The sequence below is a fragment of the Tiliqua scincoides genome, chromosome 6 (genome assembly GCF_035046505.1).
Source record: "Tiliqua scincoides isolate rTilSci1 chromosome 6, rTilSci1.hap2, whole genome shotgun sequence".
Taxonomy (NCBI): domain Eukaryota; kingdom Metazoa; phylum Chordata; class Lepidosauria; order Squamata; family Scincidae; genus Tiliqua; species Tiliqua scincoides.
In genome coordinates, this window is record NC_089826.1 from 28862898 (window position 1) to 28881817 (window position 18920).

General features: G+C 43.1%; 1 protein-coding gene across 2 annotated transcripts in view; it reads left to right on the top strand.

Annotated features, from left to right (window-relative positions):
- Nucleotides 1–12976, top strand: part of LOC136655574 (bifunctional heparan sulfate N-deacetylase/N-sulfotransferase 3) — a 90863-nt gene extending 77887 nt beyond the window's left edge. The window contains exons 10-13 of one of the 2 annotated variants that reach the window (XM_066632139.1): nucleotides 3031–3201; nucleotides 5013–5122; nucleotides 9795–9897; nucleotides 12857–12976. In XM_066632139.1, the coding sequence (XP_066488236.1) occupies nucleotides 3031–3201; nucleotides 5013–5122; nucleotides 9795–9897; nucleotides 12857–12976 (504 nt within the window). The remainder of the gene's footprint in view (nucleotides 1–3030; nucleotides 3202–5012; nucleotides 5123–9794; nucleotides 9898–12856) is intronic. The other variant, XM_066632140.1, reaches the window with a different exon arrangement.
- The last annotated feature ends 5944 nt before the right edge of the window (nucleotides 12977–18920 follow it).

Here is an 18920-nt window from a genome sequence, read left to right on the forward strand (position 1 = left end):
GCTCTGAATGGGGTTGCACTCCCTCTGAAGGAGCAGGTTCGCAGCTTGGGGGTCCACCTGGACTTGCAGCTGCTCCTGGACTCCCAGGTGGCGGCTGTGGCCAGGGGGGCCTTCGCGCAGCTTCGGCTGGTGCGCCAGCTGCGGCCGTACTTGGATCGTGCAGACCTAGCCACGGCGATCCATGCTACAGTGACATCAAGGTTAGATTATTGTAACACACTTTATGTGGGGCTGCCCCTGAAGATGGTTCGGAAACTGCAATTAGTGCAGAATGCAGCGGCCCGTGTGGTCACTGGAGCTAGGCGGTTTAACTCAGTCAGTCCGCTTCTCCAGGGACTACATTGGCTGCCCATTCGTTTCTGGGCCCAATTCAAGGTGCTGGTTTTGACCTTTAAAGCCCTATACTGCTCTGGGCCAGGCTATCTTAGAGATCGCCTACTCCCGTACAATCCGGCTCGTCCTCTCAGGTCATCAGAGAAGGCCTTTTTACAAGTGCCACCGCCCAAGGAGGTTCGTGGGGCGGCGGCAAGAAATAGGGCCTTCTCAGTAGTGGCACCAACGTCGTGGAACTCCCTTCCCCTTGACTTGAGAATGGCTCCCTCTCTTGAGTTTTTTCGGCGAGGCCTGAAGACCCTGCTCTTTAAACAAGCCTTCTGATTCCATGGCCTTTTTAACACTTTTATACATCTTTTAGTTTCTTTTTGACAGGCTGGATTCCTCTATGATTTGCTGTTTTATGCTCTTTTTATTCTGACTTTATTCTGACTACTGTTTTTATGGCCTCTGTTAATATGTTTTTAAATTGTTTTTATCTGTGCGAAATCATGCTTTTTAAAATTGTTTTTACATGTTGTATGCCACCCGGGGTCCCTTTCAGGGAGAAGGGCAGGATACAAATAAAGTATTATTATTATTATTATTATTATTATTATTATTATTATTATTATTATTATTATTATTATTATTGATATGAGTACTCACTGAATGGCTGTATGTTCTATTGCCATTTATTATGATTTTTTTCTTTACCACTAGTGCAGTGGTTCTCAAACATTTTCGCACCAGGGCCAACTTTTTAGAATGACAATCTGTCGGGACCCCCCAGAAGTGATGTCATTAACCTGGAAGTGACATCATGGCTGGAAGTGACACCATCAAGCAGGAAAAATTTTAATACCCCCCCCATATGACAAAATCAAATCAGATAAGGACCCTCCAAACACTCCCAAGCAGTTGCTGATCTGTTTACAAAAGGCCCCCGAAAAAAATCCCAAAGGCTGCAATCCTATCCACACTGGAAGTAAGCCCCATTGACTATCATTGTTAAAAGCATATACAGAGTAGCCTGTTAAAAATACAGATCTGTAACATTTCTCCCGATGCAGTCACGTTCCATGGTAGCATCAAGTCTACTATATAAAAAATAAAACCACATTGAAATGAATGGGAACCCACCTGAAATTGGCTCGCGACCCACCTAGTGGGTCCCGATCCACAATTTGAGAAACACTGCCCTAGTCTACTTTCTCAATATTAGAATTTGTTAATTATCAATAGTCTCATTTTTGCCATGTCAGCAATTAACTCAAAGCCAACAACATAAGATTGGGAATATGAGACTCAGATACTTGTCTGGGCAGCAGTACATGTGAAAAAGATCTAGGCATTTAATGGACCACAAGCTAAACCGTGAATCAGCAGTGGTGTGATGATGCAGCAAAAATGGCAAATGCAATTTTAGGTTGCATCAGCAGAAGTATAGTTTCCAGAACTAGTTTCCATAAGTACAGTTTCCTGAAGATGTAATGGTACCACTCTGGTATTCTGGTTTAGTCAGGTCCCATGGCTCCAGTTCTGGTTGCTGCAATTTAAGAGAGATATTGATAAACTGGAGTGGATTCAGCTAGGGTGATGAGGGGGCTGGAGACCATGCCCTGTGAGGAAAGGTGGATGGGCTTGGACTTGTTAGCTTGGAGGTGCATGTTAATTAAGCAATGGCGTGCTAACTACCCACAAATAACTGAAGGAGAGCCTGGCAGACTGGATTTTTTCTCAGTTCCTCTGGAGGGGAAGACGTGCATTTATGCTACAAGGGAAATTTTGATTAAATGTTTGAAAGAATTTCTTGATATTACAAACTGTTAATTTAGAAGGTGGTATACTCTCCATCACTGGATATCTTTAAGCAGGCACTGGATAACCATCTATCGGGGATGCTGTAGTTTTGGATTTCCTGCATTGGCAGGTTGAACTTGATGATCTTATAGGTCCCCTTCCAGCTCTGTGTTTGGCATCCTTATTGGAATTAAGTGCCCGATCCTGTAGTCGGCGGCACAGATGCGTGCCGCTGACCACAGTCGCAAACGTGCCATAAGGAACGTTTGCGGGGCTCACCACTGGGCTCCGGCCAGTGCTACCTCAGCACTGGCCGGTGGCCCAGGTTCCGTGGCTCGGCGGTCTCCTGGACCGCAGGGTTGCGGAACAGGAGGCGGGGGCGTGGACGGGGGCAGGCGGGCGGGAGGAGGATCCGCGGAGCCGAGCTCCGCAGGATCCAGGGCGTTTGTGGAGGCTGCACGCCCTACATGAGCGCCTTTACTAAAAGTGAAGGTAAAGGTAAAGTGAGTAGCCCCATTGCGGGGCTGCTTACCTTACTTGGGGGAAGGGAACGAATGTCCCCTTCTCCTGAGGAGCCTCCCGCAGTAGCGCGGGAGGTGCAGGATTCAATGGCAGCCCTTTTCGGTGCTGCCGAGCCTGGGCACTCCGGACTGCTCAGGACTGGGCTGTAATTCATTCAATATTTAACCCAGTGTATAAGTTTCCACACATTTGAAATTGAGAACTGCCAAAGCGGAATAATAGCTACATGGAAGAAGGAAGCTTGGAAATCAAGGAGACGTGTGTGTGCTGGTCCTCTGTTAAAGGGAAACTTCTACCTTGCCAGTCAGCCATTAAAAGCAAAAGGGCTTTTTGTAAAACCATGTTCTGGCCACCCAGCTTTGCAATCTTAGCTGAACATATTTTTCCTTCCAGCATCAGCGATCGCACAAAGACCCTGCTGCTCTAAAATTTTCTTTCTATCAAGTGATCACTGCTGGGCATCATGCATCAGTAGACCTTAAGGCTCTGCAAAAGAAATGTCTGGTGCCTGGATGGTATGCCACGCACATAGAACGGTGGCTAACCTATTTTCCATCTTATCAGGTGAGCAAGTGTATCTTGCAGATGATTCTATGTCTATGTGAATGGATTGTGCTTTTAGTTATTTGTTCACCACAAGTTTACTGAAGGATATCATTTTTCATGGATTTTTTTTGCACGTGGCTTGCAAGACTGTTCATCTGAAACCATGGAACAACTTGGAACAACTGTCTGGGTCTTTTCTGGGTATCTCAAATAGCAAGGGCTTCATCACCAAATGCCTGATCTTGTTGATCTTGGAAGCTAAGCAGGGTCAGGCCTGGTTAGTACTTAGATGGGAGACCGCCTGGGAATACCGGGTGCTGTAGGCTTATAACATAGTCTTTCAAGACTGAAGGTTGCCAATCATCATCACCAAAAGATACATTAAAAAAATACAAATGAAGCCATCGTGTGATTGATAACTTGGTGTTACATGCTGTTTTTGAAAAATTCAGGGATGGCCCAAGACTTTCTGGTGCCTAAGGTGGCATATTACATGGTGCTGGCTGTGCACCTTTCATTGCTTTTGCTGCTTCTCATAAGAACCCTGCTGGATCAGGCCAAAGACCCACCTAGTCCAGCTTCTTGTGTCTTTTAATGGCCCATCAGGTGCCTCAGATGTCTTTAATACTATTCCCTGGCTTAAAAAGAGGGGAATGGGGAAGAAGAGGAAGTGTGCAAGAGAGAAGAGTAGTGGGACACCTCTCTTCTCTAATCCAGCTGTTGCCAAACACGCTACCGCTATCCTTCAAAAAAGCGGTCCCCGTTCAGACTGGAGCTTACCATTCCACTACCATGTCACATTCATTCCTAGTAGATTTGGGCACCAGGATGCTCTGGGCAGTCACATCTGTTGCCCAGCATCCCAGAAGGCTGTGCAACAGGCTGTCTGGGCAGACGTGACTGCCCAGATCTACTGGAAATGATTGTGGCACAAAGGCAAAATGGTAAGCTCCGTTCATGGAGTGGAGGGCTTGCCCTAAACCCCAAATCCAGCTCCGGGGCGGGATATGGAGGAGCCTGCTATAATCCACTCTGTTCCCTTTTTCCTTTTCAAATTCAGATTGGAACCTGTGGACTGCCAATCCACCACCTGGTGCTACTGCCATGAAAAATTCACTTCCCACCCACTACAAGCCTACAGATATTCTAGCAGAGACAGGCAGGTCCTGCTGAACGAGTGGTCGAAAGTTTATATGTTCATGTGATCACACAGTAAATAGTGTCCGCCAAAGCATATCTGAAAACAGGACTTTGTTTCTTTATCTCTCAACTCTCAGTTCAGCAGCCCAGCTGTTTCATCTCCTAGATATCATTAATCAATCTAGATATCATTAATCAACCACATTGATATCAAAAGGATGAGATACAGTTCAGGTATGGGACCTGCCCAAAGAACTAAATTCCCTGTTCTACTTCTGATGTTAACTATCCTCAAACTCGCTGGTATCTTGGAAAAGGAAGATAAGCAGTTTTATGATTTACACTTTGCTTTTTTCAAGATGCATTTGATTGTTTTTCAGAGCAAAGCATATTCCATTTCCTACTGATGGATCTAATTTTCCTGAGTTCTCAGTTTTATTTCTCTGCCATCACCGGTATCCCAAGCAGCTTCAAATTTAATATCATTTCAGATTTAATTAGTGAGCCATTTACCTCTCTCCCAAATAATTAAAGATGGTGATAAATATGAATGGACTTATTATTGATCCCTTGGGCACCTCTCTTCCTCTTAAGATCTCGGCTCCACATACATGAAAAAATGAGTTTAAAGTTTGACATATCATGAATTTTAAATGCAGTATTCATGGATACTTTTTTTTTTCTTGCAGTTACTAATTATTGATGGACAGCAGCTAAGAAATGATCCAGCAATCGTGATGGATGAAGTGCAGAAGTTTCTGGGAGTTACACCTCATTATAATTACTCAGAAGCCCTAACGTGAGTTAATTCAGTGATTTATTTAACTCTGTATGCATAATAAATGTAAAAGAAATAATTGTGAGACTGCTTCCGATATTAAAAAGTCAAATGTGTTTTGTTTTATTATATTTTTTTTAAAAAAAATCTTCTTCCTTTTACTTTCCATGGAAAAATCCAGACTCATACACAAAATGACATGAAATCAAGAGTTTCTTTCTTGGGTGCTATCAAGCTATAGCTCAACTAATTCATAGTAACACTATGAACTATACACAACTTCTAGGAAGAAACATTATGTCTGCAAATCAGGCATTAAGCATGCATGTGGCAAACTGCTCTTGAGCAGACAGACAAAGCAAGGACTGTCTTCTGTCAATTGGTTCTGCCTTTTGTATGGGTCAAGAAAGTGGGATGCATTCCCACCTCTTTGGTCAGCAGCAAAAGGTTCACCATCCATAAGCATCACCATCTTGACTAAGGTATGCAACTTGTCCCTCAAAACGGCCACGGTGCCAGAAGATTGGAGGATAGCAAATGTCACGCCTATTTTTAAAAAGGGAAAGAGGGGGGACCCGGGAAACTATAGGCCGGTCAGCCTAACATCCATACCGGGTAAGATGGTGGAATGCCTCATCAAAGATAGGATCTCAAAACACATAGACGAACAGGCCTTGCTGAGGGAGAGTCAGCATGGCTTCTGTAAGGGTAAGTCTTGCCTCACAAACCTTATAGAATTCTTTGAAAAGGTCAACAGGCATGTGGATGCGGGAGAACCCGTGGACATTATATATCTGGACTTTCAGAAGGCGTTTGACACGGTCCCTCACCAAAGGCTACTGAAAAAACTCCACAGTCAGGGAATTAGAGGACAGGTCCTCTCCTGGATTGAGAACTGGTTGGAGGCCAGGAAGCAGAGAGTGGGTGTCAATGGGCAATTTTCACAATGGAGAGAGGTGAAAAGCGGTGTGCCCCAAGGATCTGTCCTGGGACCGGTGCTTTTCAACCTCTTCATAAATGACCTGGAGACAGGGTTGAGCAGTGAAGTGGCTAAGTTTGCAGACGACACCAAACTTTTCCGAGTGGTAAAGACCAGAAGTGCTTGTGAGGAGCTCCAGAAGGATCTCTCCAGACTGGCAGAATGGGCAGCAAAATGGCAGATGCGCTTCAATGTCAGTAAGTGTAAAGTCATGCACATTGGGGCAAAAAATCAAAACTTTAGATATAGGCTGATGGGTTCTGAGCTGTCTGTGACAGATCAGGAGAGAGATCTTGGGGTGGTGGTGGACAGGTTGATGAAAGTGTCGACCCAATGTGCGGCAGCAGTGAAGAAGGCCAATTCTATGCTTGGGATCATTAGGAAGGGTATTGAGAACAAAACGGTTAGTATTATAATGCCGTTGTACAAATCGATGGTAAGGCCACACCTGGAGTATTGTGTCCAGTTCTGGTCGCCGCATCTCAAAAAAGACATAGTGGAAATGGAAAAGGTGCAAAAGAGAGCGACTAAGATGATTACGGGGCTGGGGCACCTTCCTTATGAGGAAAGGCTACGGCGTTTGGGCCTCTTCAGCCTAGAAAAGAGACGCTTGAGGGGGGACATGATTGAGACATACAAAATTATGCAGGGGATGGACAGAGTGGATAGGGAGATGCTCTTTACACTCTCACATAATACCAGAACCAGGGGACATCCACTAAAATTGAGTGTTGGGCGGGTTAGGACAGACAAAAGAAAATATTTCTTTACTCAGCGCGTGGTCGGTCTGTGGAACTCCTTGCCACAGGATGTGGTGCTGGCGTCTAGCCTAGACGCATTTAAAAGGGGATTGGACGAGTTTCTGGAGGAAAAATCCATTATGGGGTACAAGCCATGATGTGTATGCGCAACCTCCTGATTTTAGGAATGGGTTAAGTCAGAATGCCAGATGTAGGGGAGAGCACCAGGATGAGGTCTCTTGTTATCTGGTGTGCTCCCTGGGGCATTTGGTGGGCCGCTGTGAGATACAGGAAGCTGGACTAGATGGGCCTATGGCCTGATCCAGTGGGGCTGTTCTTATGTTCTTATGTTCTTATGTAAGCAGTAAGGGCAGAAGCTGCTTTTATTTTTGCTTCTAGAAAGACACAACAATACCAGTGTCGGTGATACAACCCAGCCCCCCTCCCCGTGTATGTAATAGTCATGTACACAAGGCATTTGGATTCAAACATTTATTCACTTGCCCTTAAAATGAGATTGATAACCTGAGTCTGCTCCTTTGTTTGGGATCCCATTGTCTGTTTTCATAAGAAGCTCTCGAAAAAGAATAGTGTTCATTCCCAGACAGTTCTCTATTTAATGCCTCTCAGTCGATTGTGTTGTTCTCTTCTGTAGCGCATGTGGCAAAAACGACTTTATCTTGCATGAGATAAAGTCAAGTGTATTGTAAAGACATAATGGATCAAATCCAGCCCCCAGAGAACTTCTATTGAGCATGCCGCCTCTTTTACACCATAGCCCTTGACCTGGATGCTATGAATTATTCCCCATTTCATTCATAAGAACATAAGAACAGCCCCACTGGATCAGGCCATAGGCCCATCTAGTCCAGCTTCCTGTATCTCACAGCGGCCCACCAAATGCCCCAGGGCCAGAGCATGTTTTTCCTTCCTGTCTGCTCTCGCCTGTAGACAATTATTTGTTAACAGATTTCTGTTTAAAGAAACTCAATCTCTCAAATGCCGATATCTTCAGTTAAATTATGTGCTGAATTAATTTATTCTTGGATGTCCTTATTTTGTAGTTCAGTTATAAAAGGTGGTAAATATTCATATTCAACCAGTAGCAGCAAAACGTTTTGGCAAGTGTGCCACTGGAGAAGTCCCTGCTGCTGTCCTTGGGTGCTTCTGTCCCTTCTCTGCTGATTTTGAAGACCAGCAAGAAGCACAGCATTGGAGAGGTGGGCAGGAGTGCAGGCCTAGTTATCCCATAGGCAGGGCTTTCTCTGCTCCTGTCCAGAAGTGCACTAACCTCCATCTCTTGTGGTACCCATGCCTCCTATGGCTTCAGCCCACAAAATAATATACTACTAAATAAAATATTTAATCCAATGTTAATCAACTTAAAAAACATAATACTGTGACTTATTCTCAAGACGACACTGTTATTTCTTCAGTCACATAATTAATGAACTATCTGTAAGCATTTTCAGATGAAACCTTTTTTTGCTATGAAAGTAGCACAGTAAGCCCCAGGTCACATCATAGATGCCTGTGCTCCAGTTGTTCTGCACTGCTCCTCAGAGAAACTAGCTATTGCTGATATAGGGAAGAGCTGCCACATGAACTCCTTGCTCATACGCTGGGTTTTCTGATGTTACGTTCATGGTCTGTAGAGACAAAGGCTGCCGTGTCTTTTGCACCACTCAAATTTAAGAAAGGAGCCCGTCTTCTATAGAAGAATGGACAGAAACAGTGGGATGGAACAAGTGATACTAAGGCTGCAATCCTAACCACACTTTCCTGAGAGTAAGCTCCATTGAACAAAATAGGACTTACTTCGGAGTAGACCTGGTTAGGATTGTGCCCTAAGAGAGCAGCTTCGCATGTTAGCCTTTTAGCGAGCAATTGTGTATGAGAGTCTCCATGCTCCTACAGAGGCCACAATCTAAGACAGCCATTATAGGCACATAAAGCTGTGTAGAGCCTTTTCACAAATATCTATCTCTCTCTCTCTCTCTCTCTCTCTCAGTCTGACCCGATACAAGTCACAAAAACAGAGCTGGCACCACTGTCAGCAGTTGTTGCTGACAGTTGTTGTTTTTCCTGCTCTTCTTCTTAGCTGAAACTGCAGATAAGAGTAATAGCTGGGCAGTGATTTTCTTATTCATTCTGCCATGTAAAGTGCCTCACTGCTGTGATGGTAAACAGTAGTAGTGGTGGTAACTTTGTGGTGTATAGAGGAGGAAGGGGATGATGTAAGGAGGTGCTCCAACAGCATGCAGCTAGCTGGCTGAACCTGTGGCTTCTACACGTGATGCCATTAAGAGACAAAGGGCCCAATCCTATCCAATTTTCCAATGCTGTGCCAATGGGGCACGCACTGCATCCTGTGGTGGGGAGGCAGTCACAGAGGCTTCTTCAAGGCATGGGAACATTTCTTCCCTTACCTCCGGGCTGCACTGAGGTTGCACCAGTGCTGGAAAATTGGATAGGACTGGGCCTTAATAGGTGAGCTTGTTTGCAGTACAGTCAGCCCACATCTTATGCGGGGGTTACATTCTAGAGTAAAGTTAAAATCACGCATACTGAAAATTACCTTGAAAATCTTTGTATATCTGAAAAATTCATACTATTTCTTTAAAAACCAAGAGGCAGACAGGAACTGAAACTAACCGAGGTAACAGCAGCCTCATTCTCCAATCTCATACTCACTCTGGGGCATGTTTTTAGTGGGATGGTGAGCTGAAGTACCTGCACTATTTAAACTGTTGTTCTTTTTTTTCTTCTTCTTTTTCCCCTATTTGTTTGTCACACATCTATAGTTAAATTCACACAAGTAAAGTGAGCCTAAAATGCAGGCCAATTGTATATTCAGATAAGGAAACTGTATAGATAAAACTTGTATTTAAATTTTTTTTTCATAATTCAGTGAATGAAAGCATTCCCAGTGTGACCTTCTGTTCATTGTGTCTAAAGATGCGATATGTTTCAGGTTTGACTCGCACAAAGGCTTCTGGTGTCAGCTCCTGGAAGAAGGAAGAACTAAATGTCTTGGAAAGAGCAAAGGCAGAAAATATCCTCCAATGGATTCTGAGGTAAGTCTTATCTGTCAAATACAAAATGGATATGATCCAGGCAATGTTAAATTCTTTAAGCCCCATTGATTCAATTGGATAACGTGTTACCTTTCTCTTGAAGTCACTGGAGCTTAAAAGTGCTTAACTTAAACTGGATGGTGACCAATGTTCATTTAAACACCCACATCCTTCAGAAAGGTCACAGTAAAATAAATTGTGATGATGATGGGGAACATAAAATGTGACAAAATTTAAATATTTTCTATCTATCCATTCTTGAATACCATTACTGGCTGCAGTCTTATCAAAATCCAAGTTGCAGTTTGTTCAATGTGCATGAGGTCTGTCATGATTTTAGAGATCATTTGCTCCCTAAAACAAAATAAGCACCATTGAGCATACAGAAAAGTGGAACAGAAATTTCCGTTAGAAATGTGACTTGACGTAAGTTTATTTGGTGTCAGTTTTTCTTTTTAGAGATCCATAAAACATTGTCCAAATAATGCTGCTTTTCTATAACAAATCCTGCAATAAACATCTTTAGTAATGTGTAGTTCTTCTACACTCCTTCTCACTTCAAATTTAAGATAACCTTTCAGTTTGAAAAGTTTTCAGATTACAACCCTGTCCCAATTTATATACAAGGAAAACAAATTGTTTTGATGCAGTTCCATTATTTTGCTTTTATAGCAAGGACCTTGAAATGCCTCCTGTGTCAGAATGAATGATTTACACCACTTGCTGCAATGCACCAAGGCCCAAATATTTTCACGAATTCCATGTCATGGAATTGTCTTGGAGCAGGGCTCAGCACTTGATTAAACTTTTTAACACATTTGTATCCATGAAATCATCCCATGATCTATCCTTTATGCTAAGATCTCATGGCTCCTGATACATGCTTCTGTGACACACAGGTTTACTTAATGTATGTTTTATGCACACACAAAAAATCATACCACAGCTGCTTTTTTAAAAGCAGAGCTATTTGAGGGTTGAGTTTCCCCCAGTATTAATCTCATAAAAACTAGCTATCTCAATTAAGGAGGATAAGCTTTCACTGTGGGTAGAAGTTAACAACTTGAAGAGCCCAATCCTGTGGTTCGTGCTGCGCCTCCCATAAGGTTTACTGCCGGGCTCCCATAAGGCTTACTGCCGGGCTCCCGCGGGAGGTGGCTCAGCTCCAGCTGGTGCTGAGCCACCACCCGGCAGGCACCCACCTTCCGCAGCTCGGCGGTGCCTGTGACCGCTGGGCTGCGGAATGGGGGCATTCCCGGGGGCATGGGGGAGGCGTTCCGGGGAGCGAGAGGCATGGTTGGGGGTATGCCCGGGGGTGGGGAAGAGGCGGGTCCATGGTGCCGAGCTCCGCAGGATCCAGGGTGCTCAAGCAGGGCTGCTTGCCCTACATGAATGCCTTCACTTTAGCAGCAACCAAACAGTCGCCACTAAAGTGAGTAGTCCCATTGCCGGACTGCTTCCCTGTGGTAGCGCGGGAGGCTCTGCATCCGGTGGGAGCCCTTTGTGGAGCCGCCAGGTCCCGCAGCTCCGGGCAGCTCAGGATTGGGCTGATAGTGTGGGGGGTGGGGAGACAAAATTAGATAAACATTGCAATCCTAATCTCATAAAATAGATATCGCAATTCTAAGCATGATATATCACATGAGCTATCTTCACAGGTCAGGGATCCCAAATAAGCATGGAATCTATATTGCCGCATACTTGTTACCTTCATAATAGTGAGAGTATGGGAGCGTTCGTAAGAGTAAGACCCATTCCTAGTCATAACCTGACAGAAGCTGATGAGCCAGTTAATGACTCACAACACCCTCCAAGAACAATAATGAAAGCAGCAATAAAGGCTTTAGAAAAATCACTCAAATTGTTTTCTGCATAAAACCCAAAGAAATTAGTTAGGTTACCAAGTTGCTTTGGACTTAATGTACATTCACACCCCAATTCAAAGGAGCAGGTACGCAGTGGTTGGGGCTGCATGACAGATCATATATCAAAAAAAGAACATTCCACCATTCATCTACAATGGCTACATTGTGGGGGCTACATTGGCTGCCCATTCATTTCCGGGCCCAATTCAAGGTGCTGGTTTTGACCTTTAAAGCCCTATACTGCTCTGGGCCAGGATATCTTAGAGACCGCCTACTCCCGTACAATCCGGCTCGCCCTCTCAGGTCATCAGAGAAGGCCTTTTTACAAGTGCCGCCACCCAAGAAGGTCCGGGGGGGCGGCTGCAAGAAATAGGCCCTTCTCTGTAGTGGCACCAACATTATGGAACTCCCTTCCCCTTGATTTGAGAATGGCTCCCTCTCTTGAGAGTTTTCGGCGAGGCCTGAAAACACTGTTGTTTATACAAGCCTTCTGATTTCTGGCCTTCTTAACATTTTTATACATCTTTTAGCTTTTTTACAGGCTTGATTCCTCTGTGACTTGCTCTTTTTATTCTGTCTTTTAATCTGACTATTGTTTTTATGGCCTCTGTTAATGTGTTTTTAGATGTTTTTATCTGCTATGTGTTAATGTTTTTTAAAATCTGTGTTGTTTTTTTTACATGTTGTTAGCCACCCTGGGTCCCTTTGGGGAGAAGGGTGGGATACAAATAATGTTTATTATTATTATTATTATCTGCTTGGTTGGGAAGGTGATTGAACAATCCTTGTTTGTCCCATTGAATAGCTGATCTCGGGGGAAAAACAAAAAAACTCATCTCTCAAACTGAAAGGGAGGACTGCATGTGTATGACCCATTGTGCCATTCTTGGTCAAGGTGGTGATATGTACCAGGAAGCTTGATTCCATATGCATTCTGCCCCTAGCATCTGTGTTTTAATTGTTTGTTAATGTTTTGTTTCATCAGTGATTTACAAGAAATAAATAAGATTTGCTCAGTAATTTAAAAGCCAATATGCTATAGAAACATATTGTAGTACTTTACCAAGGAAAATATGATCTTTTGTATCCATCAGTGTCGGATGTTTCTGTCAAGCTACTACCGAGATCACAACATTGAACTGTCAAAGCTTCTACACAAATTGGGACAACCGCTACCATCGTGGCTGAGACAGGAGCTTCAGAAAGTGAGATAGCACTAAAAAGATGTTTCTGGAGAGAGCTCTTCTTCACGTCAAACATTATCCAAACTTAAAAGTCTCCAGTAGCTACCAGAAAGTTGTTGGGAAAAATATCTCTTCAAAAGAGAACAAAAGAATTAGGCTTCTGCCATATGCTGGCGAGCATAAGAACAGCCCCACTGGATCAGGCCATAGGCCCATCTAGTCCAGTTTCCTGTATCTCACAGCGGCCCACCAAATGCCCCAGGGAGCACACCAGATAACAAGAGACCTCATCCTGGTGCCCTCCCTTGCATCTGGCATTCTGACAGAGCCCATTTCTAAAATCAACGTAGCCCATTTCTAAAATCAGAGTGCAAAAGTGTGTGCAAGTGTCTTATAACTCTGGATGACCACAGTATTTCATAAGTTCTGGGTTTGTGGAAGTTACATAGGCACAATCTGCCAGGAAGTTTTCCATGCAAGCCCCATTGAAATGGATGGGGGTGGAGCACACAGTATGTTCACATAACTTCCATTCATTTCAATAGGCCTGGCAAAAAACTTCCTGTGGATTAAGCCTACAGCCTGCTGTGGACACATATGGAAGCTGATAGCAACTGGTCTAGAATTCAAAAACAACAATGCACAACCGTTCAAAATCAAAATAAATTTACAGTTTTTATATATTATATACATATCACTTTAAGAATATGATGTCTTCTGTCAGTTTTGTAACCCGCTGTCTGCCTGCTCAGTTTTCAAATTGTTTGATTACAATGGTGTCATTATTATTATTATTATTATTATTATTTTTAAGATAAAATATGTAGCACAAAATGCCAGATGTACTCCCTACTTTGCAAGCATGGAAGTAGCTTTTTAAAAAACAAAATTGAAAATCTGGAGTAAAAGAACAAGTTATATGAACCAGTCACAAATGATCCGAAAATGTTTGGTGAGCTAAAGCAACAGGTTAGGAACTCCTAGGAAGAAATTACATTAGTAGCCTGATTTGTGTGGTTTGCACCATGATGCAGAAATCTGGGGGATGCTGTAGCATTGCAGAGCCTGTAACTGATGAACAGATGACTACTGGAAGAGGGAAAGGGGTGTCTGAACTGACTGTCCATCCACCTGCATTGAACTCTACAGTGTGACAGCCATTGGGTTCATGGATCTCTAAATCAGGGCTGCACTCCTCAGGGCTAGTGGGAGTGGAGAATCTCCCTAATTGCAGCCTCTTATGTATTCCATTCATCTGTACTGGATCAGGGTCTTTGGCTGTGGCAGGCTCTAGATGCAATCCAAAGTTTGGTGAAGCAATGCTCCATTCCCAGAAGCTTCTTCCATGAGCAGTTACATTTGTGTAGTCATGTTTCTCACAACAAAGTGCTGCTGTGCCAAAGACTTGGACTCCACATTCTGACTTGGCAAGACGATAACAATTGTATTTGCATACAACAAACAAGCGCAGGTAGGTTATGTAAATAGACCAACAAGTTCTAGGCTTGCTCTTTATTATTGAATCCATGTTGCTAATATCATATCATAGGCACCGTCATTTCAGATTTGGCAAACAGTACACTAAAAAGGGTCACAGACCAGGAATAATCATTTTAGAAACTTCTATGCTGATAAAATTTTTGAAAAACTTATAGCATTAATGACTGTGATGTTTTGTAAGACTAGAATAACTAACTGTGTAGGAAAATTATGAGTCAAATTTATGGTATTTGGTTCAGTGTGCATCAAAACTATATGGCAAGACCTCTAAGGGCACAATCCTAACCAGGTCTACTCAGAAGTAAGTCCTATTTTGTTCAGTGGGGCTTACTCTCAGGAAAGTGTGGTTAGGATTGCAGCCTAACTTGTCTATCCAAATACCAGAAACAAGGCAATTATGTACTGTTTAAATACAGTTTACTGTGTATATAAAGCAGGATCCAGCTGCAATCCTTTTTCAGTCCCAATTATTTCTATGGGAGAGTTTTATGCATGTTTAAAGCATCTCCTAATGAAATCAGTGGGATTTAAAATTACTTTGCTTTGGCTGGATTGTGCCCACAACTCAGAAATCACTACATGGCTAAGGAAGGCTATTTAGCCAGTAGTTCTAAATCATACGGCACATTTATTAAATAAGTAAAAACCAGTATTTTATTTAGTAAAGACATACAAGAAAAACTCCTATTGTACATCTGACATTATGGCTTCATAGACAATTGTAAAATTGTTCCTGAATATGACATTTATGACATGTATGCAGTATCCTTGCCACCTTTCATTAAGGATCTCCTGCAGCCCAGTGGTCACTTTATGCTTTGTCCTGCCCCACAGAGCTATGGCAGCCTCTTTTAAAGCACTGCTTTTCAATCTGCATCTCAGGGAAGCCTGGCATCCTTAATGAGAAGATCAGAAATGGTAAGCACTTACTTTGAAAAACAAGTTATTAAGCAACCTAATCTTCCCCTCCAAAGTTCAGGCAAAGGGGGAGAGTATTGGAAGTATTCTTCACCATATTCTCAAGTCACATGGCAAACAGGCTATGTACCTGGAAGATGCTCCTGAAGAATTGCAGGGGGTTTGATGGCAGACATTTAGAAGTCATGGTCTGCAGTCAGCACAATAGTTTCTTTCAAGACATTCTAATGAATACTTGTGAGTGTAAGAAGCAGAACTGTGGTGGCAACCTACACATATTCACTGTAACATCTGCAGAAAGCTCCTGCACATGAGGTGCTCTCTCTCTAAAGGAGACCTCTCTTAATGCAGATGCTCACCAAAGACATTATAATGAACGTGTTTACATGTAGGTCATTGGAATGGAAAGAGGCTAGTATATTTCCTGCAGCTAGAAACTTTGAAAACCACTGCTCTAAATCATCTAGGAATTCAGATGGGCATTAATACCTCTTACTTGCTTAGACCACAACACCATTCAAGTACTGTATATACCTTTAGGTACTGACCTTTAATATAATTCTTGTGAAAACTCATGGATGTGACTTTTGAAAGTTGGCTGTCCTAAACAGTTGTGCCAGTAGAAATTAACAGTGTGACATGCGTTCTTTGGAAATAAACAAAGGCAAAAACACAGTGGCAATCAATCAATCAAGTAATCTAAGCGAATACACAAGATTTGCTCAGTTTTACACATGAGAAAATGAGTTGAACTGATCTGCAGAATATATTGTACATATTATACTTTATTATTGCTTAAAAATGTGAAGCTTCCTCAGGAAGAGTAAAATAGATATTTCAGTGTTTATAGATGTGATATTCTTCTCATTCACATTGAATGAATATTGCTGGAAATGTTTTTCTCAACAAAAATTTTTAAATAAAATAAAAACTAGACATTATTCTGATAGTGGCATGATTTCTGCTGTGCAACAATAAACTCTGATAAGAAAACACTCTTGCCACTTGGTAGTGACTTCATTCTGATGCAAATTCTCTTAGTATTTCTCCAGCATTAATGGGATCTTGACATCAAATGCAACACACTCCATAGGTACGGAGCTGATTGAGACGTTTTTATTTTAAAAAGTCAACTACTGTTCCCCAACCCCCCCCCCCCCCCGAGGATAACATTATTAGGTGTGGTGTTTTTGTTTTTTAATCTTAGGTGCCAAAACTGTTGCAATGTTATAGTAACACATCCATGCTATTACAATACAAGGAAGCAATAGAGAAACCTATAAATATTATTTCAACAGTCCTACACTATTCAGGAAAAAAAAAAAAAGTTCAACACTGTGTAGAAGTGAGAGGCAGAACAGCCTGGTACTGTCCAAACAGAAACAATTGAGACAACACCATCTGGGGAGGGGCCAGAGCTCACTAGTACAGTACATGCTTTGCATGCAGAAAGCTTTCCCCTCCAGCTAAGGAATCTCAGGCTGTAACTAGACATTAAAAGAGATGCACGGCTGCTGCCAAAAATACTGACCCCACATCTTTTCCTCATTCCCTCTCCTAGTAGCAACTAGCAAACAAAACAGATGACATGTCATTGCACTGTAAGTAATCCACAACAAATACACCCCAATTTCACTGGCTGCCATAGGGGAAATTTGATGTACATTTTGTATTACTTGATGTAATGGAGAGCCAAGAAGTAGATATAATGGACAACAGGATGTTTTGCGTAATGTCTAATTTTAATCTCAGGAAGTAAGTCTGTGAAAGCCCTCTGTCTAATTTGTGTGGAAAACCATTCTGGTCTCTCCTTGAAAGAACAGAATTCAAGTCTTCTATGGGGATGAGCTACAATATTTAAAATAAGTTGGGCAACCAATAATCATCTCTGCATCTTAAGGTCTTCTTCCCTTTCATTCGTCTGTTTGGTGCTTTCTGTTCCTCTCCCACTGACATAGGGCCAAACTAGACATTAGGGACAACTATGTGGTTAAATGCATGTTTGCCCTGAAACTCTATAAGAAGTGCATGTGTGTCTGTTTTTATACTGAAAAGGAGCACATGAGGCAGAGGAGTAAAACATGCTTCCCTCCCCACCTTGCCTCACTGGGTTCAGCTGTTTTAAGCAATTTCCTCTCTGAAGCTGGGATATCTTCTTAAAAGTCTATTGCACAGCCTGAATTTTTATGCACGTTAGACTGGTGCTTTGCAGCAACTACCCATTGTGTGCTGTTCTTCCACTCCCCCCTCATTGATTCTTCTGCTTGCTTGCTTGAAACTGTAGGCAAGGGAAGATAAAAGGCAAAGACATAGAGAAGCAGAGAAAGAGGTAGCAGTGGCTGCATCCACATTCAGGTGCTTGGACCTGTTATAGGTACAGGTACCATCTGTAGATGAGAATCTCCCAGTTCTGTATGGTTTTAATGAAAGAAAGTCTAGGATTTGAAAATCAAGACATGGAGGTGGGGACACTAGCCTGAATGTCAGCAAAAGATAGTCTTTATGAATGGATGATAAAAGAAATAGATGAAAGGGAAAAGACTTTCCATGGGATTCTTATGGCTCATTCCTATTCAGATGCTATGCTGACAAAAAATGGAAGTCAGCAAAACACCAGTCATTTCCTGCCTTGGCAGTGCCAGGCTGACAGTGCACAAATGTCAGCGCAACAAGGGCCAAATGCCAAGCCGTCCTGGCAAAGCATTGTTTGTGCAGCACCTCTCAGTAATTCCCCACACAACTTGTTATCCATGGCCTAGGTAGCAATGGCATCCAAGTGACATCCAAAATACATTGGCATGGTATTTTTCTGGCATTGCACCAGCTTCCACGGCACATCCACCAAAAGGTGGGATTCTATACTGGTGAGGCTGTCATTGCATTGGCATAGATGGAGATACACTGGCATATCTTGCGGATAGGACTGGGCCTTTAGCGGTCCAATCCTAACTTGCACTGATGCAGTAGAGCCAGAACGGCTGGATAAGCTGGCTGGAGCTCTTTCATCCATTTCTTCCCTTACTCTGTGTACAGCCCTAGCCTGCTCAATGGAGCAGCTCAGATCTATGCCTGCTAAATAACTGGCACAAGCCTGAGCTGCCCCATGTCTTCAGGCCCAGAACAGGCGAGAGGATTTAGTGTGCACCAGCCTCTCTAGGGCCCAATCTGCCCCATTACACCCCCTGCCCCTGTGCTGCTCAGAGCAGCTCTTACCTTCTCCAGTGTGTATTTCTCTCAATCTGGCGCCAGTAGGATGTTGCAGGCCTTCCCGCCTGCACTCCCAAGTGCTAGGCTGTCACAATGTGTTTTATGGCACATGTTCAACAGCCTAGGCCAGTGCAGTGGTTGCTGATGTTCAGTTTCCCTACACTGTGTAGTGCCCCTGCAGCCCCTATGGGTCTACTCAGATCAGCACCAGCTCAATCACTGGTGCAGAACCAAGGAAACCCATGTTAAGCTCCAAGGCTCACAAGAAGGGGATACGATCCAGTGGCAGCCTCTGCTACCACCCCACCTCCCTTCCAGGCCCAATCCACCTCCTGTTTTGCCTTCCTTG